This window comes from Psammomys obesus, unplaced genomic scaffold (genome assembly GCF_907164565.1).
Source record: "Psammomys obesus unplaced genomic scaffold, mPsaObe1.curated_primary_1811, whole genome shotgun sequence".
Taxonomy (NCBI): Eukaryota; Metazoa; Chordata; class Mammalia; order Rodentia; family Muridae; genus Psammomys; species Psammomys obesus.
Genome location: NW_026586589.1, coordinates 7,776,704 through 7,802,081, shown reverse-complemented (window position 1 = coordinate 7,802,081; position 25,378 = coordinate 7,776,704). Strand labels below are relative to the sequence as shown.

Sequence of the window (25,378 nt, the reverse complement as noted above, 5' to 3'; positions counted from 1 at the left end):
GCCTGGTTTCTCTTCTGAATGTCAGGGCTTCCTGTGCAACCGAGGTTTCCTGTTTTTGTTTTCTCTTCTCACAGATCTGCCCTCTTTTCTTTCTTTTTGGAACCTTACTGTCTAGAAAACACACACACCTTAATTTGCAGTTTTCACTGGGTACTGGGAATCATGTCTACAATCCCAGCATTTAAGGGGTAGAGGCTGAAGGAGCAGGAGCTCATGGCCAGCTTAGGCTGCTGCTAAGGATCAAACTCAGAGCTTTGTGCATGCTTTGCAAGTACTCTCATCTCTGAGTGACTTCCCCAGCCCTTGGCCTTGCTTTGACTTACGGAGCAGACCTTGCCGGTCTTATCTCAAGTGCTGGTATCACAGCTGAAAACTACTATAGTTCCCTACAATTTTCTACTTTTTGAGCCAAGTTTTCTTTAAATAACCAATAATCTATGATATTATAAATTCTTCAAGTCTTCTTTAAAATCTACTTCTAAGTCTATCCCTGCTTGGAAATCCAAAATTCTATCTCCTGGTGCACTTCTGACCAATTTATTCCTCCTAAACAGCTACATGTCACTTGTTTTCAGATGGGTTAGGCTGACCTCCTGCCATATGCGTCAGAGTGCTGGGATTGTAGCCCTTGGTCCCATGTCCTGTCAACAGCTACACACTTTACCCAGGCTCAGTTTTCATGGTGTGGTATCATCATCCCTCCAAGCTTTCACTTCAACCTCCTTCAACATCATAATGAGGTGAATCAGTAAGAGAAGATCAGAAGTTTTATCATTTAAGAGGTCTGGCTTATGCTTACTAGATCTTTGGGTATAGAATAATTCCTGTTCAATCAATTATAAGCCAAGGATCTTCAGAAATTATTCAAATCTAGACCTGGCCGAATACTAATCATTCTGGTATTTCATCTTTGCATTTGGGACTAGTACAAAGTTGCAGATGGAAACATCTAGAAGGCAGAAATCAACCTTTTTTATCTAGTTAATGGTCCCTTTTTGGGGCAGCGGCGGGTGTGTGTGTCTCATTCCCTTCTACTTTGTTATTCTCTATTCCAACAGCCAACCTTGGAGCTTTCTAAGGCCTGAATCATGGCAGGGTAAAGTTATACATCCTCTCTTAAAGCAGAGACTCATATCACAGCCTGGCACATATTGCCACGAACATCTGCTGTCCCAGTTGACACAGGACTGAAGGTTTGAGTCAGCCCTGAGCTCACACGATGAAGTGTGTGTCTCGAACAAAAACTTCCATAAATAAAATGGGATGGAGTGGTTGGCTAGCTTGCATTCTGTAGCCCTGGGTGGGGGAGAGGTAGGGTTTGGCTGTAACGGTTAATGTGGACTAGAACACAAACATATGAATTCCTAAGTCCTCCTTAGAACTTGATTCTTGAGACAGGATCTCACCACGTGGCCCTGGCTGGCCTGCAACTTGCTATATGGATCGGACAGACCTCAAACTTGCGGAGAGCTACCTGCTTGGCCTCCCAAGGGTGTGTGCCTTCTTGCCTCGCCTAGAACTTTCTCAATTACAGATAAACTCTTCTATCAGTCTCCTGGAGCAAACACCAAGTATGGACTTCCCAACAGTGACCAGGCCCCAGACACTGCTCCTCCTTCTTCCTAGCCATCAAATGCTACTGCACCAGATGCTGTCCAGGCTATAAAATTTGGGAAAAATGATTCCGCCTCAGATTCCTCAGCTGTAAAGGGGATATGACCTAGCTCTGAAGTAGTGTGTACAAGTCCCTTAGGCACCTAGGATCTGTGCCGGGGATGTCAACGTGTTGACCATCACTGTCTCTCAAACATACACAAGCTGCCCCTTTCAAGCCCCAACACAGCAGCACTCAACTTCTTTGGAGGTTTTATTTAATCTACAATGAATACTTGTATTCTTCCCATGTTTCTCCATCTCCTTGCCTATTGAGAAACTTTTTGCAGCAGGGTCTCATGTAGCTCACAATGGCCTCCATCTTGAAAGCCAAAGTTGTTCCCTATTTTTCTGCCCCTACCTCCCAAATTATAGGTCACAAACTCTGCTAGTACATCCCAGGCTAATACGCCACAGACCTACATACAATGGAAACTTGAGTAAAGCAGGCCATCATCGTCCTGAACCAGACTTTTCAGAATTTAAAGGACTGTGTGAGCAGGTAGCATCGCTGCAAGCCTTCCTTGTTTTTCCCTGGGAGAAAGGTTACCAGCAACCACTGCTGACAGGACTCTCCTCCCTAATAGAAGCTATGTGCCCTTCACTTTCTATGATGTCCTCCCCCACCCTGGCATCGGCAGGCTCTGCCTGCTCTTCATAAGCCAAGAAGAGATTTCATTTTCCCCTAGTGGGTTGAGTTGCATCTAGCTCAGTGTCAGTTGGCATGAAGTCCACTGGTCAGTCCTTTAGCTCTAGCCATGGTCATGGCACAAAAGTGGCAGAGGCTACAAGCAGGTCAGTCTCGAGTAGCAGCCTCCTTCCTTCAGACAACTCAGTCATGCTCACACCTGCTGTTGCCTACCTTGGCAAGATGGAGCAGCTCACAGATGCTGGATCGAGTCTTGGAGGCCAATCAGGAAATCCTCCAGAGGCTCCCAATTGAAGTACCACCACCCATTGAATACCCCGTCCCCCCAAAATCGGAAAACACCATGCCCACCAACACCCCTTTCCTTCCCTTCTCATTTCCGCAAGGGATATGGAGAAGGCAGTCTGCTTTCTTACTCCTGCATCTCCCTCCAACTTGAGGATTCTCCAAATTTAAATCAGCTCCAAAGACATTTCTCACAGGTCACAAACTGAACCAGATCATTTCCTTTTTGAGACAGTACAGCAGGCTGGTCTATTATTCTAGATCCTTTTTCCTCAGTCTCCCAAGTGCTGTTATTAAAGGTATTGCCTCAGCATGACCAAGTCTAAGTTCCTACTATAAAGTGACATTCTTATTCATACATGGCTCAAGACTAAAGCATGCACATAAAATTTAAACAATGAAAATTCTTTAGAACCGTGTACTTCTAAGAACCAGCAATACTACAAAGCCTAAAGCGTGCACACTGGAAACCTAAAATACAGCAGTTCCCCACGTTGTGGGAATGGTTAGAGAAGTGTGAAAGCCACACGTCCAATTCCAGCAACCCTGACAACTGTCCCCAGCCAAATACATCTACCTGTGTCTGACCCTTCACAGACGAGAACAAAGACCAAAGAAGGAAGCTAGAACTATCCCGGCATGGGAGTCCCTCTCTACCAGACACTGACCACATCCTGTATGAAACTTCATCTGCCCACCTTGTAAGTCCTACCTCCAATCAGTACCTGAGGACATGCTGGTAAACGGAAATCATGGAGCACTGAGGCTCATCCCTAGTAGACTGGGGATCCATCAAATATCCACTGCTAGTGACGTCAGTCTCACCGGACTCCCCTCAGATCATGGAGAAGCAGGTAACACTTGCTCCCTATAATGTAGTATTCTGGCAGCCATGAAAATTGTAGCTGTGCAGACTCACATCTCCTATTTGTAATCCCAACACTGAAGAAGGAAGATTACTGTTTATAAGGCCAGCCTGGACCACAGTAAATTTTAAAACCTCTATTTGATTAGTACTAGCAATACAACCTTGGGCAAGCTAGTGACCTTTTCTTTGCTTAGACTTCCCTATCAATGAAACTGTAGTAGCGATGGCCACTCTAGAGGTGACCAATAGCAGGCCCTTTTTGGTGGGATGCCTTGTGTCTATTAACCATTCTCAATCAGTGTTCACAAGTGAATAAACGTGCCTTTGGGTGTCGGTGTACTTCTGCTCCCTGTGCTCTTGGGACACTTAGGATCTAAACTAAATGGCAGGGTAGGGACAGGGTATGACAGAAAACAGTGAGTGGCAATGGTGTGGCTTCCATTCTAGCACACTGAAGAGAGGGGAGGTCAACAAAACAGCTAAGTCAAAAGCACTTAAGTGCCATGTACTTAGTTTCTCTTTGGGACCCAAACTCATAGCTTTCCAAAAGAAGTTGAATAGCTGGGATCTTAGAACCATAAACACTTACCACTGGACAGGATAATCTGAATCCTTTTACAGAACAGAGACCACGGGACACATTAGCCATACGTCACAAGAACTGATGGAACCAAAGGGGATTTAGCAGTCCCATTCTGTCACTAGTTCACATCCTGTAGTCTAGTCCAGTATTAGATCTAGGTAGTCACTAAGACAATCCCCTAATTCTACGATATGGCCTCCTCCATAGCTTAAATACACTGTAGCCTTATACACAGATGCCAAAAAGTGTACACAGACCAGAGCACCCTTATCACTGGAACAGACTTGCTGGACACCACACTTGCAGGATTTAATGACAGGGGTAATTTTTAAACACAAATAATATTTGTACGGTAAAATTCACCTCAGAAAGTTACTTAGAGTAGCTACCTTCAAGGATAGTCATTTCTGCTCCCAGCCTACCCTGCTACAATAGACATATCAGATGCCTGCCACTTGTGGGCAATGTGAGGCAATACCGAGCCATCTTCTGAGCACCAGGGCAAGGGCACTGTCAAAAACCATTGCCTCCCCAGTGTACATGCAAGTTGACCAGCACGGCAGACCAGAGCCTTTGTTCACAACCCATGTTTCCTTACTCCTCACTGGAATAACTCACTTGGTTTTGTTAGGTAGAGGATCTTACAGATTACCCTCCCAAACGTCTGGAAAACTAATAAAAGTTCAAGAAGGAGACCACAGCATAGCCTCAAACTGTTTTCAGAGATGTTAACTGTCTGAATGACTATCAATTAGCCAGGAAAACCTTTACTCAGATCTTGAGGTATACTCAATTCAAACTATAACTAAGCATTTACACATATGATTTAGGAATCTCATCTCTTAAGAGCCTTTTTGTTTACCTTCCCAGCATCAAGTCCTGTTGTGCTCAGTACACAAGACTTCCCAAAAATTTATTAGCACAGCATATTGCTATGGCCAAGCTATAGTTATATAAAGATCAACAGAAATTGGGCCCCATCATTGAAGGAGCAAAGTGGTGTATATACTGTACTAAAAGCCACTGGAGCAAGTTTGGGGCTAACAGGGTCCCTATTTGCAACTTGACAAGTGGATCATATGGGAGGCAGGCCTAACTCAAGAGTGGGACACAAGGGAATGGGCAGCAACAGGCTGGGATGTTTAAGATTACTTAAGCAGCGACTCCTTCATTTCTTCTTCCCCCTCGAGACGAGGTCTCTCTGTGGCCCTGGCAGGCTTGAGGTCACCATGTAGAGCAGGCTGATCCAGGGTGCTGGGACTAGAAAGGTGTACCACAATATCCAGCCTTTCTTAGTGAGGCATGTGACAGCTAGCGTGCAGCAGCACAGCATGGTTACTGTCCGATAGGAATCACATGGAACTACATTAGTATCAGAAGCTCTAAGTGAATGGCCTCTAGTAGTCAGGAGCTGTTTTTAAGACTCATCACCCTGCTTCCCAGCAGATTCACTATGTGAGAGGGCAAAAGGAGAAAATTGGTGGTGGCTGCAGTGACTGAAACATCATAGAGCTGGCAGATACATCTGTATTATGTTCTTCTTCCTTCCAAAATGAAATACCAGGCTGCCAGATTAGGGAGAGGGAAGTAATTGTTCCAAGGCCACAGTCTAGAGGTGTCAAAATCAATATTCTATGCCATTCACTTCTCTACAACTATTTGTTGAATTTCATGTCCTAACCATTAACATTTCATTGGGAGAGGCACCTGAGGCTAAACACAAATCAAGGACTGTGGTTAATAAGATTTTCTCCCCCAGTACACAGCCTTAGTGCTTCTGAAGTGTCCTGTTCTCAGGGCTGGAATGTTTACAGCAGGGTCGTCTCCCCTGAACTGTTCCGCAGCAGAGTGCTATGTACAAAAGACAGCCCCCTGCACTGGTTGCCACTGTTACTTATGTTGATCAGAAAAGGAACCACACTTACTTTAAGGGTGCTTTCAGACACAAGCACCGGAAGTCCAGAACAACACACTAAGGATTAACATTTACTAGGACATGAACCTGCTTATGTCACTGGACAAAGGCTTTCTCACAGAACTGTCCCTACTGCAAATGTGCTACCACAGTACTTTTCAAACTATTTTATAGTAAAGTAAGCCTTCGAGATCTACCAGGTTTTATATTAAAAACAAAGAATTTCCAATGATCCTAATAGTGATGGATATACATGTGACAAACTTTGTGTAAAATGCTAGAGAGCAGAAAACATCAAATTACAGAAGTAATGTCTTCTGGTCCACTCTTTCAGATCAGATGTAAAGGGCATATTGTATGCAGGGCGGGGAGCAGGAGTGTGAAACAGATTCCACTCATTTTGCAAATGCTTGCTCAACACTAGTCAGTTTTTTTAAAAAGACTCAGACAAGGTAGTCTATGTCTGCTGTCCAGTTAACTCCAAAAGCCAATGTGGGAAGAGTGCATAAAACTAATTCTGAGTTAGCCTGGGCAATATAATGAGACCCTAGCTGTGTAATTAAAAAAAAAAAAAAAATCACCCAGTTGCTATGTGGAATTATTTATTAGCCTAAGGTCTTCTAAAGGTAGACACACAGCTCAGTGATAGACTGCCTGCTCAGACTTCCTAAAACAATAGGACAGTCAAATACAAAGAGACTCTTACATGATAAAGATAAAATTCCAAGCATTTCCCAAGAAATTTGGTTGTAGGAAAGTCACCAATCGTAGCAACGCTAACCCGTCCTTTAAAGAATAAACCAGCAGTCTATGAAAACTTCGTTTACTTATTTTCATTAAGCTGAAAAAATGTGAAAGGAACAAACCCCAGAACCCGATGTCAAAAAGCAGTTTTGGCTCCCTGTTTTCTTCCCATAACATAGGAGTACAAGCTTAAGTGCATGAGATTAAGAACCTACTCTTAATTCTGTCTACCCTTCCAAACAGGATTTGAAAAGGAGAGTTCACAGCCCCCTTGGAGACACCTGGGGAGGAGGTGTATCTGGTCCTCAAGTTCTTTCCAAATGCACATAACGAAGCCATTAGCTAGCAAAGCACACATAATAAATTAAATTCTGAAAACAAAGATATCACAGATTTGACCTAGCATCAAGCTTCCTCCCTGCCGTCAAGGCATCCTCTTCTTTCCACACTTCAGCATTAGAAAACAATAAGCAACAATTGTTACCTCTAAGATCACCAAATCCACATTTCCAAAGGCACAACATATTTTCATGAGTTAAAAGCAAAACCCCCAAAATGTGGTATTACAGCTCAAAGAAGTACTTCTGTGCAGTTAAAGCGTTAGAGCATCAGCCTTTATTTTGTGACAAGTTTATTGAACAGTATCCAAGACTTCTTTATAAACAAAAAAATTGCTAAATGATGCCAAAGTATAGATGCTGGCAATGTTGTGGTCACACTGTCAACAGCCCTTTGGCTGTGCTTGATTTCAAAAGTTTGGGCTACAGAACTGCCAATAAAACAGCTGAGGTAAAATAATTTACACATGGCAATTGTGTGAGTGGGAAAAGTACTCAAAAGTGATCACCACCAGAAACTCTCCCCAAAAAATGTATTCATTTTACACGTTCTTCACTCCTTTTTCCAGCACTTTTAAACTAAGTGCATTTTATTTTTACACACTTGACCCATACTTGTACAATCAGAGAATCCAGCGAAATGAAGGTTGAGTAGCTTTCGTCCCTCATTCTTGTGCAAGGTGACCATCCCACCTAAAACCATGCTCCGCTTGCTCACTGCCATGTATGACACTCCTAGGTTTTCATCACACGGGCAAGACTGACCTTAGCTAGCTGAGTATTACTATCTGTAAGTTTGACATTTCCTAATGCAGCTTTAATTGTCAAAGCTTTGACAACTTAGAATACAAGTCAGAAACTACATTTCACTTAACACTGTTGCATTAAAACAAAACCCACAACAGCCACTAATTGTACATCCAGACTAGTACAGAAAACACCTCCAAATTATGCTTGAACTAATCTGTCACTGAAGTTTAAAAATTTTACAAATATGCTTATTTATAAAATACATTTATAGGTTTCTCTAATCCTTTAAAACCAGAGAAAATAAACACCAATAAAAACTCAGGAGAAAACAAATTAAACCTAATGAAATAGATTCTCTTCCATAAATGGCAAAGTCACCGAAAACAGACAATAAAATTTACACATGAAATTGAGAATACCTTGATAGTGTTTACAAACACACTTTGAGCAAAGCTTTACAAAGCCTTCATATCATACAAATGAAAAAATATGTAAATTTAAATCTATACCAAACCTAGTTCTGGAGAAAATTTGTCTGAGGAGAGGTATGAATAATTTCACAGAACACATTTTCATGGTTATTAAAACAAAAACAAAAACTGAAACTTCAGTGCCCCAAACAAAGTAAGACAATGTACTTAGCGGTCCGGACTGTCTCAGACATACGAACTGAGCTCCAGAGCAGAGCCTTTAATTACATTTCACGAGCACTGCTGTGATTAAAGGGAATTCGGGACACAATTCTCTCTCATTTCAACACCAACACTATTTTCGTAATTTATTTAATGAACAGTGAGATCCAGGATTTTCCTTTTGGCATTTATCTAAGATGTAGAAATAACAAAATAGTTGCAATTGAGTGTGTGAAATATTTAATAAGCGTGTACGAACGTATAAACAAATATTGTGAGAAAGGAAAAGAGATTTCCACCTTCCAACAACCATTTTTTTCTCAAATACAGTCAGCTTCCAATGGGGAAAATAACCTGCAGTTGAAATATGATGCCCCAGAAGTTCTGAAGTGTTCACTGTCTTTGAAATGAGAAGCATTTTACTTAACAAAAACATCATATGTAAACATACTGCTTTTTGAGGCAGTATCTATCCGTCAAGCAAACTGTGAGTTATCAAGTGATTCACAATGCTGCCACTTCTTTTCAAAGCCTGCACAATCCTCCTCCTAAACAAAAACCCGATACTGTCAATCCTCCAAGACTACAGTAGTGAACACACAAGTTAAGTTGCCACCCTTAACTCTAAAGTTACACGACAAAACTGTACTCAGTGTTCCACTGGCTCAGAACACAAGACACTACGTATAAACATGTATTTGTATATGCATATATATGTAAATGTGTGTATACATACATACATATATATATATATACAAGAAATGCTTCTTTTAAAAGTAAATGCAGACTTGTCAATAATGTTGATGTTTCAAACCAAAGTCATGTAAAAGATAAAACTTATTTCCCATTATTATCCGTCAATCTGCAATTCTGCATGTTATGTTAATGTGAAACAGCTTTCAAGCACTTTAGATAAAGAAACAAACCCTAGACAGAGCTTTAAGTGTCAGTGAACAAGATGTGATAAACCAAATGTCTTTACGGAAAGGACATTTAACCAACCAAAGTCTGTGATTCCCCTACCATAATGTCCTGATTGCCAAGCAGAAAGAGTATGAAAAAGCAAGAAGTGATCTCAATTCTCTCCTGAACTTAGACTCTGCATAAAGAATTTTTGTGAACAGGCTCATGATCGAACAAATACACCAAAAAGCCTCCAAATTAACAGAATTAAACACACATCAACCTATGGTCCAACTTAGGATCTTTCATTCTACAAATACCACTGCTAACAAAACTACCAATTTCAACTTCAACTTTAAATTCCGAGATAGAATGCTCTTTCTTATAGACTCCTTTGTTCCAAAATTTCACCTAAATTGGGACAAAGCAATTTGCTAATTAGTCCATCACAGTAAAGGACTTCAAATCAAACATCTAAACACTGATTACTGAAGTGGGTTCTGGTTTTCATTGCCATCCCAACACTATGAACAAATTTTAAACTTACTAAACTAAGTAAAACTTGGCGATCAAACCAAAAAAGGTCAGTAGAGTACTCCATAGTTTATTTTTATGGTAAAAGTCATTCCACACAATCCTAAGTGTGACATTAGAAATCTAAGTTCAGGGTTATAGAGCACAAACTAAGTGTGGAGTTTTGATATTAGAAATTAATTAAAAAACAACAAAATAGTTGTACTTATTACAAGTGAGTCAATTAGGTAAATAAAGCGGCAACATCTGAAGCAGGACTGTCTATACAGCCAGACCCCTCAAGAAGCAATAAAGGTACATACAATGAATCCGGATACAGAGACTTTATTCAATTTTAAAAGAAAATGAAGGTTTCAGACAAAGCTTTGACCCTATAACAAAGCAGTATGTCCAACTGTAAATCAGATGGTAAAAGCAGACACTTTCTATTGTCAGCAGCTGGCACAGCACCGCCCCGAGCTCTACTCACACTTCTATTTTCGTCATCCCATGTGGTATAAAAGAAAACCAATCTAGACTCCTTGATAAGCTTTATACGATCATCTTGTTTTATTACAATGGTCTCTACCAGTATGCCAAAAGTATTGTGTTCTCTCCAGATAGCTTTACTGTAACAAATTGCAATGTTTATTCTGTGAGTTGTAAACAGCCAACCAATGCTCTGTTATAGAAACCAATCTATCTGCAATTGAAACAATCCACAGGTTCTAACCTGGAAATACTAGGAAAACAATCTGGATGCATTAATCACAGCAACATGAAGATATACCCTCTAAAGAACTGATATGAACGGCTACCCTAAAACGAGTTTTACCTTTCTTGAACCTATAGGCCTATCATTTAAGTCAATGACAGCAGCTGTGGCTTCATCCCGAGATTCAAAGGCCACCATGGCTTCACCTGTAGGCATACCTTTTTCATTGTATTTTAAACATACTGAACCTGGGATTACTTGATAACCATAAAAGAAATCTAAAATTTCATCAATAGATACAGTAAAGGGCATGTTCTGCACCTTAATTATTGTAGGTCCTGGTTTTCCAGAGCTAGCTCCAAAACCAGGGGGACCCCCAATATGAATTGGACCAGGCCCAGGCCCAGGCCCAAAGGCTGGAGGCCCACTCAAATGCCCAGGAACACTTCCAAGACCAGGAGGTCCACTTCCAAAACCAGGAGGAGCACTTAAACTACCTGGGCCATTTCCAAAATTCTGAGGGATCCCCCCAAATCCTGATGGCCCACTTAAATTATTTGGTGTACCTCCAAAACCTGGAACTTCCAGTCCTAGGCCAGGCAAACCACTGTTTCCAACTGAAGGCATAACAGGTCTAACGTCACCAAAGGCACCCCCTAATCCTGGAGGAGGGAGTGGTGGCCCAAAGGCATTAGGTCCACCAAAATTACCAGGGAAGTTAAATGGCGGCCCATTATTGGCCTCCTTCGATCCTACAGTCAAGAAGACATGCTCTTCTCCTCCTGCACTGGGGATGCCAGCACCAGATATTGCAGGACCAGGGATTGCGGGACCGGGCATTGCGGGACCAGGCATTGCAGGACCGGGCATTGCTGGACCGGGAATTGCAGGCCCGGGTATTGCTGGACCGGGCATTGCGGGACCAGGTATTCCGGCACCGGGCATTCCAGGGCCAGGCATTCCAGGGCCAGGCATCCCGGCACCTGGCATCCCAGCAGTAGGCATCCCAGCAGCAGGCATACCCGCACTAGGCATTCCAGTACCTGGCATCCCGGCACCAGGTATCCCACCACCAGGTATTCCGGCAGTGGGAATTCCAGAAGCAGGCACCCCTGCACTAGGTAGCACTGGTACTGCAGGATTACCTGGAACAGCCATCTTTAAGCCCTTTTTCCCTTGGGCTGGAGGATTTTTCTCAATCTCTCGCATATCTTCTAGAGTAACTATATGAACAAAAGCTTCTCTCCCATTAAGTTTTTTACGGTGTAAGTGTTCAGATTTACGTGCATCGTCTTCAGTTTTAAACTGAACCAATGCCTGCCCTAGACCTTGCCCATTGTTATCAACAAGAACATGTACAGCATTCTCATCCACCGGGATTCCTTCTAGGAACTGAAGGATGTCCATCTTGGTAATGCTAAATGGAATGTTTGTTATATGAGCACAAGTTTTGGCAGAACTGACTTCCCCCTCTGGATTTAACACCATTTCCCTCTGGTCATAGCTGAAGTTCTGAAGTCGTTTTCGAATCATATCTATCTTTTCTAGCATACCTTTCTTAGTAATTGGATGCACTTGAATAAAGCGATTGCCCATGTATTGTTTATGACGGCAGAGAGCAGCCTTATAGTCAGCATCATTCCTGAATTCAACAAAGCCTTCACCAGTTGCTTTCCCATTGGGTCCATAGGCTATATAAATACTATCTTCCACAATATCCAACTTCTTGAAAAAATCAATGACATGTTTGTTTTCTGCTTCAAATGGTAGCCCTTTTAAGTAAACACAAAAACCAGCCTCATGTGGTGATCTTGACCGCGATCTCTTCTGCCCACTGGGCGATTTTGACCTTGGAAGTGTCTGTGGAGGGGGGTGGGCTTGTCCAGAAGGCCCCATACTTTGCTTAAAAGTGATATGACCTCCAGCAGCTACCCACTGTCTCTCTGTGGCAGGACTGACTTCCACATAGCGTTGAATCATCAGCATTCTGTTCCGTTTTAAAGCTTCAAATGTATCTTGAGGGGAGAGAAACTTAACCAATCCATTCCCATTATTTCGACCTACATGATCTTTTAACAAATGCACTGCATCAACACGGAGCCCATGGAAAAACTCTCTGACGTCATTTTCCATTGCAGAAAAGGGCATTCCATGCACACTCACATACAGGTCATCAGGGTTGATGGGAAGAGACTTCACGCTGCTTTGAGAGTTCATCTGGATAGGGTTAACAGGATTTAATGGACCCAGAAACACTGGGTTCAGATTACTGTTCAGACTCATGGGTGCTCCAGAGCCATTCATTCCAGCAGGCAGAGGTGTCACAGGTGGTGGATTCAAGGGTGGCATGTTTGACATGGGTGGCAGTGGGGTCATTGGTGGCACAGAAGGGACTGGGGGGATGGGAGGAACAGGTGGCACAGGAGGCAATGTTGGTACCGGAGGAGGAACTGGTATTGGGGGAATGGATGGCAGCGGTGGCAAAGATGGCATCGCCGGGATCGGAGGAATTGGTGGTGGTGGGACTGTGTTCATTGGAGAAGCTGTGCTCGGAATGGTTGAGCTGAATGTTGGACTTCCAAAAGAAGTCCCCATACTTGGAGCAGCAGTTCCTACGCTGGCTGTGGAAAATGTCTGTATGTTTTTGTTGCTCTCATGAACAGAAGTAGTAGTAGCAGTAACTACACTTGGCGAAGGATTATTAAAGTTGGGTACTGTTGCTGGTAAAGTTACCCTGCTGCTCATCCCTGAGCTAGGTGGTGGTCCTGATCTACTAGCATTTGCTGGTGGTATATCTAAGTTGGCAGTTTCAAAACGCCTACGACTCAGTTCAATCATATTCTGCATTTCTGTTTTACTACTCAATAATAGCGTTACTTTTGACCCTTTAATTGTACCACCTGTGCGCATCATACCAAGCCTTGCATCTTCATCAGTGGCAAAAACGATGAAAGCCTCACCCAGTTCACCCCCTACAATATGCACGCCCCCATCAGGGATGGTCAATCCAGAGAAGAAGTGGCGAATGTCCATGGTCCCCGCCACAATTGGGAGACCTTGCAAACGGATGACCACAGCCATGCTGAGCTGAAACCACACACACCTGCAGATGAGAAAAGGCAACGGCCATGTCAGACTCCTTTTTATTACACCAAGATTTTAGTCACAAGAATGACTAGCTACCATATTATCCCACAAACATTCCCTCAAGCTATCACAATGGTTTTTTTATTTAAATAATTCAAAGATCTGAACAATTTCAACTTCCAAAGGCTTTCATTTTGGAAATAGGTATAAAGAGATTAAGTCTAAGACTCAAAAGATTCGGGAAAACTACACGACAGTAATTCACCATAAACATCAGATTGCTAAATCTTCAGTGACAGTAAAAAGAAATGCGCAAAAATCCATAGGAGGGGATCATACAAAGGATACATGAAAATTAATATTTAAAACTGATTTAGCATCCTCCTTATAAACTTTCTAATTTCATAATTATCAGAGTAATACCTTTTAAGGCTCAATCTTAAAAGCAGAAGAAACAGAAAACTGGAATGTTTGTGGATTAGAAATATCTGAAGTAGGTTTATATCTTAAATACTAGTACTGTCTGACTAGCATTCAAACACTGACTCTGAGTTCAATCCTTAGCACCAGAAATCTCAAATGATAACAGATTCCGTATTTTATAGTAAAACTTTCAGCATGTTTTATAGCTTTATTCGAAACAAACACACATCCTGGAGCTGTGCAGATGATTCTTTAGGTATTAATACTTGCTGTATGTACAATTGTTAAGAACATGAGCTGCATCCCCACAGGAGTATGAGTGCACACATCTGAAACCTTAGCTGGAAGGCCCAGCTCTCAGCCTACTTCCAACTACAGTGAGAGGTGTTCTCACTCTCAAGGGAATAAGACACAGAATGATGGAGGACCTAACATCCTCTTCCAGCCTTTGCCTGTACATACAGGCTTATACACACCAGTATGCGCACACATACAGGCACACAACACATACACTAAATAGAATAGCAAAAATATGTTAACTTATACTTCTCACTGTAAGCCTACCCACCATGGCTATTTAACCAAAACTCTGGTCTAAAGACTACCAAATCTTGCTTTAAAAAAAGACAACTAGGGCCAGGCATGGTGAAATAGCCTTTGGTTCCAGCACTTTTCCCATGAGTCTGAAGACATTCTGCTCTACGTAGAGTTCCAGGCCAGTGAGGGACTCATAGTGAGCCTCAGTGTCTCAAAGAAACAAATCAACAGAACAGGGTTTAGGGGTATGTTGGTCTAGCACTGACAAAGCTCTAGGACCCATCCCCAATACTACATAAGCTCAGTATGGTAGGGGATGCCAATTATCTCAGTATGAGAGGTTGAGCCAGGAAGACCGTTACTTTTTTTTAAAGACTGGTTTATTTATTATGCATACAATGAATGTTCTGCCTGCATGTATACCTGCGTGCCAGAAGATGGTACCAGATTTCATTATAGATGGTTGTGATGTATAGATGGTTATGTGTTTGCTAGGAACTAAACTCAGGACCCCTGGAAGAGCAGCCAGTAGAATCACTTGTAACCTCTTAACCCAGAGGCAGAAGGATCTTGAATTCAAGACCAACACTACAAATTATACAGATTAATGTATAATTAACTATTAAGGCTTCTGACCCAACTTAACTCCTGTTGAATCTCTGGTTGCTTACTATCTCCTTATACAGCAAAACCCGTCTCAAAAAACTAAAGGGGGGAAGGAAAGGAGGGCTCAGTGAGATGGCTTAGGTTGCAGCCAATACTGAAGACCTGAGTTCCATCCCTAGGATATACATTGAAGAAAGAAAATCAACTCACTGCTGCGTTGCATCAACTGCTGATAAATGGCTCAGCAGTTAAGAGTGCCACTGCTCTTGCAAAGAACTGTGTTTGGGACCCAGCACCCTCAACAGCTCACAACACCTCTGAGTTCTAGGAGGTCTGATGCCCTCTTCTGTCCTAAATGGATATGAACACATGTATGTGTTCATATATATACAGTACACACATATATGTAAATCTTTAATAATAAAAATAGTAACAATAGAGCAGCACTTGGGAGGCGAGGCAGATGAATATGGCTGGTGACATTCACCTTTAATTCCAGCACCCAGGAGGCAGAGCCAAGCAGAGACCTGTGAGTCTGAGACCAGCCTAGTCTACAGTGATTTTCAGGTCAGCTAGAGTTATATAGTGAGATACTGTCTCAAAACACAAAAAGTAGCAGCAATATGGGCTGGAAATGTAGCTTAGTTGCTGCAGTGCTTGAATGGCACCTACGAGGCTTTGAGTTCAATCCCAGCACCTCAAAAACAAGGCGTGAAAGCATATATCTGTTAATCCTAGTTTTTAGAAAGTTAGTGACAGGATGATCAGTTCAAAGTCATCCTTAGCTATACAAGCTGTTTAAGCCCCGCCTGAGACACACTAAACTGTCTCAAAAATAAGTCCTAAAGAGATAGTTCACTGGTTAAGATCACTCTTTTTTTTTTTTTTTTAGGGGACCCAGGTTAAATTCCCAGTATCGAGGGCTGGAGAGATGGCTCAGGTTAAGAGCATTGGCTGGCTGTTCTTCCAAAGGTTGAGTTCAATTCCCAGCAACTACATGGTGGCCCATAACTACCTATAATGAGATCTGATGCCCTCTTCTGGCATGCAGGTGTACATGCAGGCAGAATACTGTATAAATAAGTAAATCTTTAAAAAATAAAATAAAGAAAGAAAAAGAAAAAAAGTTCCCAGGATCCATGTAGTGGCTCACAACCACCTGTAACTCCAGTTCTAGGGGTTCCAACACCTTCTTCCTGGCCATGCCACGTACATACACATACATGTAGCAACCACTTATACACATGAAATTAAAAATACAATTTTAAGCTGGGTATGGTGGCATACACCTGTAATCCCAGCACTCAGGGAGGCAGAGGCAGGTAGATCTCTGTGAGTTCAAGGCCAGCCTAGTCTGCAAAGTGAGTCCAGGACAGCCAAGGCTACACAGAGAAACCCTGTCTTGAAAAACAAAAAATAAAATAAATAGGGAGCTAGAGAGATAGCTCAGTGGTTAAGAGCATCTGCTCTTACAGAGGTCCTGAGTTCAATTCCCACCAAGGACATGGTGGCTCACAACCATCTATAATGAGATCTGGTGCCCTTCTTCTGGCATGAAGGTGCACATTAAGATAGAACACTCATATACATAAAATAAATACATTAAATTATTTTTTTCCTTTTTGGTTTTTCCAGACAGGGTTTTTCTGTGTAGCCATGGCTGTCCTGGACCAGGGTGGCCTCAAACTCACAGCAATCAGCTTGCCTCTACCCACCAAGTGCTGGGATTAAAGGTGTGTACTACCACCCCAATCTCATTTAATTATTTTTAAAGAAACCTTAAAGAAGTTTCTCCCAAGTTGAATGTGATTTCAAGATTTCCATCCATTCATTCATTGATTAATTTTTATTTGGTTGTGGTTCCTGTTGCCACTGTAACTGGCAGCATTACCATTTCAATTTTAATTGCTTCTATGACTTTTGTAAAAGAATGGGAATTAAAATTTGGAGATTGGAAAAATGGTAATTTTAAACTAATGTGATCAAGTTCTAAATATAAGTCTATTAAACTGGTTGAGGGGAATTTTAATTAATTGAGATCTTGTTTAATAATTTCTCAAATAAGAATATTAGAAGAGGGGACTGGAGAGATGGCTCAGAGGTTAAGAGCACTGGCTGTTCTAAGGCCCTGAGTTCAATTCCCAGCAACCACATGGTGGCTCATAACCATCTATAATGAGATATGGTGCCCTCTTCTGGCCTGTAGGCACACATGCAGGCAGAATACTATATAAATAAAAAATAAATCTTAAAGAGAGAGACCATTAGAAGGGACAAGGTTTCCTGCTATAAGCACTAAGACTTATTCAAATCAATGAGAAATTCTTCAATGTCAAATACTGTATGAACCTTAATTTAATAGAATAGAATCAAATTAGATTACAATGTTGTAAATACTATTTTTAAAGTAGAAATACAATGTTTGGTTTTCATAGTTTCTTTTTTTTTTCTTCTCTGTTTCTCCATACAAACACCCCTATCTTTTGCTTGTTTGTTTATTCTGAAATATGGTCTTACAACGTAGCTCTGGAAGGCCTGGAACTCCTGAAGGAGACCAGGTTGCCCTCCAACTCAGAGATCCATCTGCCTGTCTCCTCCTAAGTACTGGGATTAAAAGGTATGTACCACCACTCCTGGTTATGTTCTATTTTAAAACTTTTTGAGCACGCAAAAACAAAAAACTAGTAAAAACAAAACCTACCTCACTACTAGCCTGAAGAAATTTCATAAATAACATAATCAAATTATATATTTAGAATCACATTTTATTTGTAAACAGTTAAGAGTTAGGACACAAGCGAAACCAACAAACAAGTAAAAATGTTAACAGTACAGAATTTGCCATCATTCAATTTGTTGGTTTCTCCTCTTTGAGTAAGCAAGCATGTCATCCTTACTTGAGACAGGCTCTCATGGAGTTTATGCTACTCTTAAACCGGCTATGTAGCCAGATGACCCTCAACTTCTGATCCTCCTGCCTTTACCTCCCTAGTGCTGGAATGTGCTGCTGAGAATTGAACTACGGCTTTGTGCTTGCTGAGCAAACCCTACCAACTGACTTCATAGTTCTCACACAATTATATTCAAAGATAAAAGCAATCTTCAAATTTATCCAAAAATGATGGACAAGCAAATAGAAAATATTTTATAAGACCATCATAAGAAATGGGGGTAGGGTGGGTGGATCAAGCTTTTTTTCGGTATGGACTGCAAGAGTTAACAAGAAGGCTGCTAAGATGGCTCAGGCAGTAAAAACCTGAGTTTGATCCCAGGGATCCACATGGTAGAAAGACTCCTGAAAGCTTCCCTCATGACCTCCACAGTTTGTCACTGAGCTCCAGTGCAGGCAAACACGCAAATAAACACAGAGAGAGAGAGAGAGAGAGAGAGAGAGAGAAAGAACAGCACCAATAGACTTTTTCTATTTTCTACTTAGCCGGCAATATGAAAGTTTAACAGTACATTTCCAAATAACTGAGTCAAATTCATATTCCTTAATGAATCTGAAACATGTTTATATGCAAATCACGATAGCAAAACAGTCAACTTCAAAAAATGTTTCATCACTTTCTCTCTGAGGGTAATATCATAGATATGCCAGGACCTCAAAATCTAAGAAAAAGATGCTTTAGTTTGTAATTGAAGAACAGGATAAGAACTTAAAAGAAGACAGATTAAACACAAATGACAGTCACATGAGTTTCTAAACCATATTGCTAAAGAGATTTACCAAATCAGTACAAGGTACCACAAAACTACCCAATAATTAATTAATAACCGGCCTAAGATTGCCAGCAATGAAAGGACTGGAGGATCAAGCCAAGCAGAGTACAAGATTTACTCCTAAATCCATCTGAAGACGAAACGCTGTTAAATTTTTGAGAAATATAAAGTAACATTTGCTATTCTGCTAAGTACCTGCTTGAAAGCAAATCTTAACCTATCTTGGGTCTGGCTTGTTCCCATCAACAAAAGGTTAAACTCAACTGCTAATGTCTGAGATTTGTACTGTACAAACTATTACATACCGTCTACACCTGTATTTCTGGGGACTCTAAATAACCACACCAAGAAGCGCTGGAATCTATCACCCACCTATACAATGCTAGGGGAGGGCGCACAAGCTTACTACCTAACAATAAGAACCCAGCCATGTAAATAAAACAACTGGGGGAAACTACTACTCATCCACCCTCATCCCTCAGACACACTTCTCAGTAAACACACACAGACACACACACACACACACACACACAGACTTATACCCATTTTCATACTTCTTAATAAGGTATTTCATTGTATAAAAACAAATCTTCTATACAAAATCTCTTACCTTGTAAAACAAGAGATGTATTTTCTTAAGTAGTAGAGGCCAAGTCAATCCTGTGGGCAACCAATTAAAACCAACTTTTAGACTGCAACAGAGAATAAACGGAGGCAAAAATCAATGCAGGAAACAAAACAAAGCTATACATTCTTATGAAGTACTCTTCTGCTTTCAGACTCTCCTTCGCAATGTTCAGTTCAGTGTGGCCTATGCGTGTTGTTTTGTTTTTTAAGGAAAGAGATACCAAAATCTTATACATATTCATAATTTGATATTGCTTTCAAGTCTGAGAACCATTCTATCAAGAGTACGCCGTCGGGTATTTTTACCAAGAAAATGACATAAAATAGCCAAAACCTAAATTTAAAAACAGTACTAAAGTGCGGCTTCAGAGGTTAATTTCCTTAATGCTTATACAATCCAGAAAATTCCATGAAAGTCTATTAACATGTGCACCTCAACTTATTTTCCTAAGTTCTCACCAAACTTCTGATGAAAAGCAAAAATTCATACAATTGCTGGACAACTGTCACCATCTCCAATGCCTCAGATAGCACCGTAATTACTCTTTCAAATATATTACCTCTGTGTCAAATTATCACAGGTCACAAAACACAACTGAAATGCAAGTTCCATCTCTAAACAGTAATTCCACTGGTATTCAACATATTAAGAAAGATTTCTTTGCACATAATTCCAAAAAACTTGTTTGAAAACAAGCACAACTGTAACCCCAACATTCCAAAGGCAGGAGCTGAAATACCACTACTGGTAAGTCTAAGACTAACCTGCACTACATACTGAGTTCTAAGTCCAACCTAGGTCAACAACAAATTCTTGTCTCAAAATAAAGTATTTTTCCAGCAAATGTCGTAAGTACATAATGATACTTTCCAAAGCACGAACAAGGTAATAGGATACTTATCTTTCAGGGTAATTTCTTCCAAACTAGCAAAGTTATTAACAATTAATCAGCAATACAGACAACCAAATGATTAATTGTATTATTTCTGCATGTAGAGGTTTTTGCCCATATTTAAAAGTGAGGAATGGTGTTACAGACAGCTAGCCACCATGCGGGTGCTGAGAATCAAACCCAGATCCTCTAGAAGAGCAGCCAATGTTCTCAACTGCTGAGCCCTCTCTTCAGCCCCCAACAGTATTTAAAAAGTCACTTTAAAATATAATAGCTGGGTGTGGGGGCGAATGCTTTTGATCCCGGTGCTCAGGAAGCAGATACAGATGGATCTGTGAGTTTCAGGCCAGCTTGGTCTACAGAGTGAGTCCAGAGTAGCCAGGGCTCTGTTACACAGAAAAACACAATCTCAAAATATTTTTAACCTTTTTGGGGGAAGGAGGGTATAAGCAGCCCCAGACTGAGTGCAAGCCTAACAAATCTTAGGCAAACAAACCCTCTACCACTGAGGTCTATCCTCAGCTCAATACTTCCTTTTTAATTTATTGTATGTACGTGTGCGTGGAGATGTGTACATGCTACAGAATACATGTACAGGTCAAAGGACGCCTCTGAAAAGTTGGTTCTCACCCTCTACTATGGGGATCCCAAAGTTAGAACTCAGGTCAGACTTGGCACCAAGTAAAGTGATCTTATCAGCCTTATTATTTTACTTTATAAATTAGGTTGGTAATCTTCCTGGCTCAAATACACTAGCTGTTCATTGTGTTTTGGATATAACTTTCAGGCAGCCTAACCTAGCCTCAAACTCAGCATGTAGCTGAGGCTGGCCTTTACTGATCCTCCTGTCTCCTGTCAAGTTTTAGGTTAAGGTACATGGTAAGTATCATGGAGGGCCACTGAAAGGTTTCATTTGTTTTGAGAGGTCTCACGCTATAGCCCATGGTGCCATGATGGGCATGCGCCACCATTTTAAAAAGTGATTTAAAGGAAAAAAAAAAAAAAAAATCAGTGTGCTTGTGGAAGACAGAGGAGAATCTTGATTTTCAGTAAGTGCCTTCCACCTTGAGAAAGGGCTTCTCCCATCCCCCACCCACAATACAAAAGGCCAGCTGATCTGTGAACCTCCCAGGATTCTGTCTCTACCACCCATCTCCCCATTAAGGGCTGTACTGGGACTTTCTTCTTTACATACACAGACTCTGGAGATCCTCATGCCCCATTCAAACATTGTCCCAGACAACCTGTCATTTTTAAAATCAGAGAATGAGCTGCTACTCCTTGGTACTAAGATTAGCAGCAGGGGCTGGAGAGATGGCTCAGCAGTTCAGAGCACTGTTTGCTCTCCCAGAGGTCCTGAGTTCAATTCCCAGCAACCACATGGTGGCCCACAGCCATCTATACTGGGATCTGATGCGCTCTTCTGTCATGCAGGCATACGTGCAAATACAGTGTTCATATGTATAAATAAATCTTAAAAAAAAATTAGCAGCAGAACTACTTATCTGAATGATTCTCATTGTTAATCTTGAGATCAAGTAAGCCACAGTAATATTTTTATCACCAAAAAAACAAATTTTAAAAATCCTCAACTTGTCTAAGGAACAAAAATGGTCTAACAACTTAAAATATTATACAGTGTGTTTTGCAACAAAAAAACAAGCTTTTAAAATAAAGCCCAGAGCACTACATTAATCTTTAGCATGAACACATTTGCCAACTATTATTGTGTAGTACATGTATATGATACCTGTGTATGCACAAGTGCCATTATAGCACTCAGTGGAGGCAAGGACAAGTCTGTGAAGCTGAAACTTTCCTTCTACCATTATGTGGGGGCTCCAGAGAGCCCTCACAAAAACTCAGGTCACCAGACTTGCCTTTACCTTCTGGACAACCTGGTCAGCTGTTTCCTTTAATTCTCCATTTAATTACATTTATTTATTTAGTATATTTGCGTGCCACAGAAATATATGTACATACAGAAATCAGAGGACAACTTTTGTGACTCAGTTCTCCTTCCATTATGTGGGTTCTAGAGACTGAAATGGGGTGGTCTTGATGGCAAGTGCCTTTACTCTAAACTGAACCATCTCACAGGCTCTAAACTCTTCATTTAAAAGCTGCCTTTAAGCTGGGCATGGTGGCACACCTTTACCCAGCACTTGGGAGATCTGAGTCTGAGGCCAGCCTGGTCTATAAAGTGAGTCCCAGGTGAGCCTGAGCTACACAGAGAAACCCTATCTTGGGGGGGGGGGGGGAGAAACAAAAACAAAAACAAAAAAACCAACAAACCCAAAAACAAAAAAACCAACCCACAAAAAAACCCTAAAAGCTGTATCTAGCAGTTTCTATAACCAGTCACAAAGGAAAGTTTGAAGTTTGCTTCAAAAAAAGCAACAAAAACAATTATAGCAACACTTCTCTCCTAGGGTCAGCCCTAGGAGCTAAGACCAGGGTAATTTTCTAGTTAATTTTTGTGCTAAACATCTGGCACCTACTGGAGATTCTAATTCAAAAGGTCTGACATAGCAGGGGTGTAGTTAGTATTTCACTCCTGTAACCTTGGTGCTTCAGGAGGCAGGAAGATCCTGGGTTCAAAGCCAGGACTAACTACATAGTATATTCAAGTCCAGCCAAGATATGAGACTGGTCTCCCCTCCCCCCCCCAAAAAAAAAACACCCAAAAAAACAAAGTACAAACAAACCACAATATGGACCTAGGGCATGTGTCCCACATATTAGACAACTGAGGCTTCTTTTTTCCCTCTCAGACACAAGAAAATATCCCACATCCATCCTGAGGAGGGCAAATTTAGGTCCACCAGTGATGTTCATAGGATAATCCCTGTATCTACAAGTTCTAAGAAACAATAAGGAAAATTCTTACTACATTAAGGATGCTGAAAGCCCAGCTGATCTTGGCAAATATGAAGTTCAATTTTTGTGTTCAACTTACAGTACAGAATCAATCTACACACAAGAAGTACCATTAGAAGCATCCCCATACCAAGGAAGATTATCAAGGCTAAATACCAGAAACTTTTTTCCTTACCACAGCTCTTCCTTCACAAGCAAAACAAACAGAAACTGGAAACTGCAGCACTTTTTGCTAAAATCCCCACTTTTTAAAGACCAGTAATTTTTATCAGTTCAAAATAAAAAATTGTATTATTTAATCTGTACGGATGTTCCTCCTACATGTATACACTTCTACATGCACACACACTACTATCAGAGGGCAGAAAGAGGGTGCCCTTATCCCCTGAAACTGATATTATGGATGGCTGTGGGCTGCCATTAAGTTCTGGGAACTGAACCCTGGCCTGCTGGAAAAGTAGCCAGTGCTTTTAATTGCTGGGCCATCTCTCCAGGCCCAAGATCACAAATAACTGAACTAGTACTGTTTTCCAGGAGCCTGCTTATTCCTATGTGCCAAAATGTCAACTAGTACCTAATAGAACACAGGATCCCAAATTTAAAAATCTACCCCACTCACCTGAAGCTCTTGTGAACTTTGGCTGAACATGACTGAAATAATTCTATGTAAAACAAAACAAAACAAAACAAAACAAAACAAAAGCAAGCAAACAAACAGAAACGGTGAGGGTGCAGGCCCTTAATCCCAGCATTTGTATCTCTGAGCTCAAGGCCAGCCTGCTCTACAGGGTGAGTTTCAGGACTGCCAGGGTTACATGGAGAAATAAAAACAGAAAGTATTAAGCCATATTATGGTGGTACACACCTTTAATCCCAAAGCTTGGAGGCAGAGGCTCTCTGGAGTTTGAGGCTAGCCTTGTTCCATACTAGTCAGGACCAGACAATGAAACCCTGAATGAGACCCTGCCGCCAAGGGGGGTTGGGGGGGAGGAGGTACTGTAGCTAGACATGGTGCACACGCAATGCCAGCTCTTAGGAGGCAGAGGGAGAAAGAAGGACTAAGAGTTTGAAGTTGGTCTGGACTATAGACTCTGTCTCATAAACACACATATTTCATCTATATAAGAAGTACAGGTCAAGCAAGGAGAAAACTGGCCACTGATCCACTGATGTTCAGAAGACCTAAAACAATAAGCTTGCTTGTTTAGTGTATTTTCCACTTAATTTCCTAACAGATGTTGCTTCACCACAACAGAAATCAGATACAAACATAAATTTTAAGTATTTGCATAATACAAACAGATAAATGTTCACCTCAGAGAACAGCCACAAGGCCTCTATTATATAAATGGGCACAATATTAGCAGTGTAATGACATCACCAAAGAGATCATGAAACCACAGCTTCATCCCCTTGATTTTGTCCCCCATCACAAAATAAAACAGGTTTCCGCTCCTGGGACCACACTCATGAACTCATTTCTGACACTGATAAAATGCACAGTACTGAATGTTCATGTTAAATTCTCACTTATTACCCAGAGGCAGCAAATCAGAACATTCGGAAGATGGTCCTCCTGACAAAAATATTTAATATTCTTATCATTGATACCAACAAAAATATCCTTTTTATTCCTCTATACTTTAAAACAAAAAAATATTTGTAGCCTAACTAAGCACATATACTTTCACTATGATTTTTAGTCTTAAAAGCTGGCTTTAAGCCAAGAGCAGTGGCTCACACCTTGAATAACAAAACTCACTCTGTGAGTTCGAGGCCACCCTGATCTACAAAGACAGTTCAGGACAGCCAAGGCTACACAATGAAACCCTGACTTGAAAAACAAACAAGGGGCTGGAGAGATGGCTCAGAGGTTAAGAGCCCTGGCTGCTCTTCCAGAGGTCCTGAGTTCAATTCCCAGCAACTACATGGTAGCTCACAACCATAGATAGTAGATCTGGTGCCGTCTTCTGGCATGCTGGTGTACATGCAGACAGAACACTGCATAATAAATAAATAAATAAATAAATAAATAAATAAATAAATAAATAAAT

General features: G+C 41.1%; 1 protein-coding gene across 12 annotated transcripts in view; it reads right to left on the bottom strand.

Annotated features, from left to right (window-relative positions):
- The window catches only part of LOC129672736 (RNA-binding protein 12), a 41,986-nt gene that overhangs the window by 13,798 nt on the left and 2,810 nt on the right, over window positions 1-25,378 (bottom strand). For 3 of the 12 annotated variants that reach the window (XM_055602312.1, XM_055602314.1, XM_055602313.1), the window contains 2 exons: window positions 19,535-19,584; window positions 10,163-13,651 (listed from right to left, as the gene is read on the bottom strand). The exons of 3 other annotated variants lie outside the window; for them this stretch is intronic. In XM_055602312.1, the coding sequence (XP_055458287.1) occupies window positions 10,648-13,629 (2,982 nt within the window). In that variant the 5' untranslated portion in view covers window positions 13,630-13,651; window positions 19,535-19,584 and the 3' untranslated portion in view covers window positions 10,163-10,647. Of the gene's footprint in view, window positions 1-10,162; window positions 13,652-19,534; window positions 19,617-25,378 lie in introns of those variants that run through there. 6 more of the 12 variants (XM_055602315.1, XM_055602322.1, XM_055602317.1 and 3 more) reach the window with 4 other exon arrangements.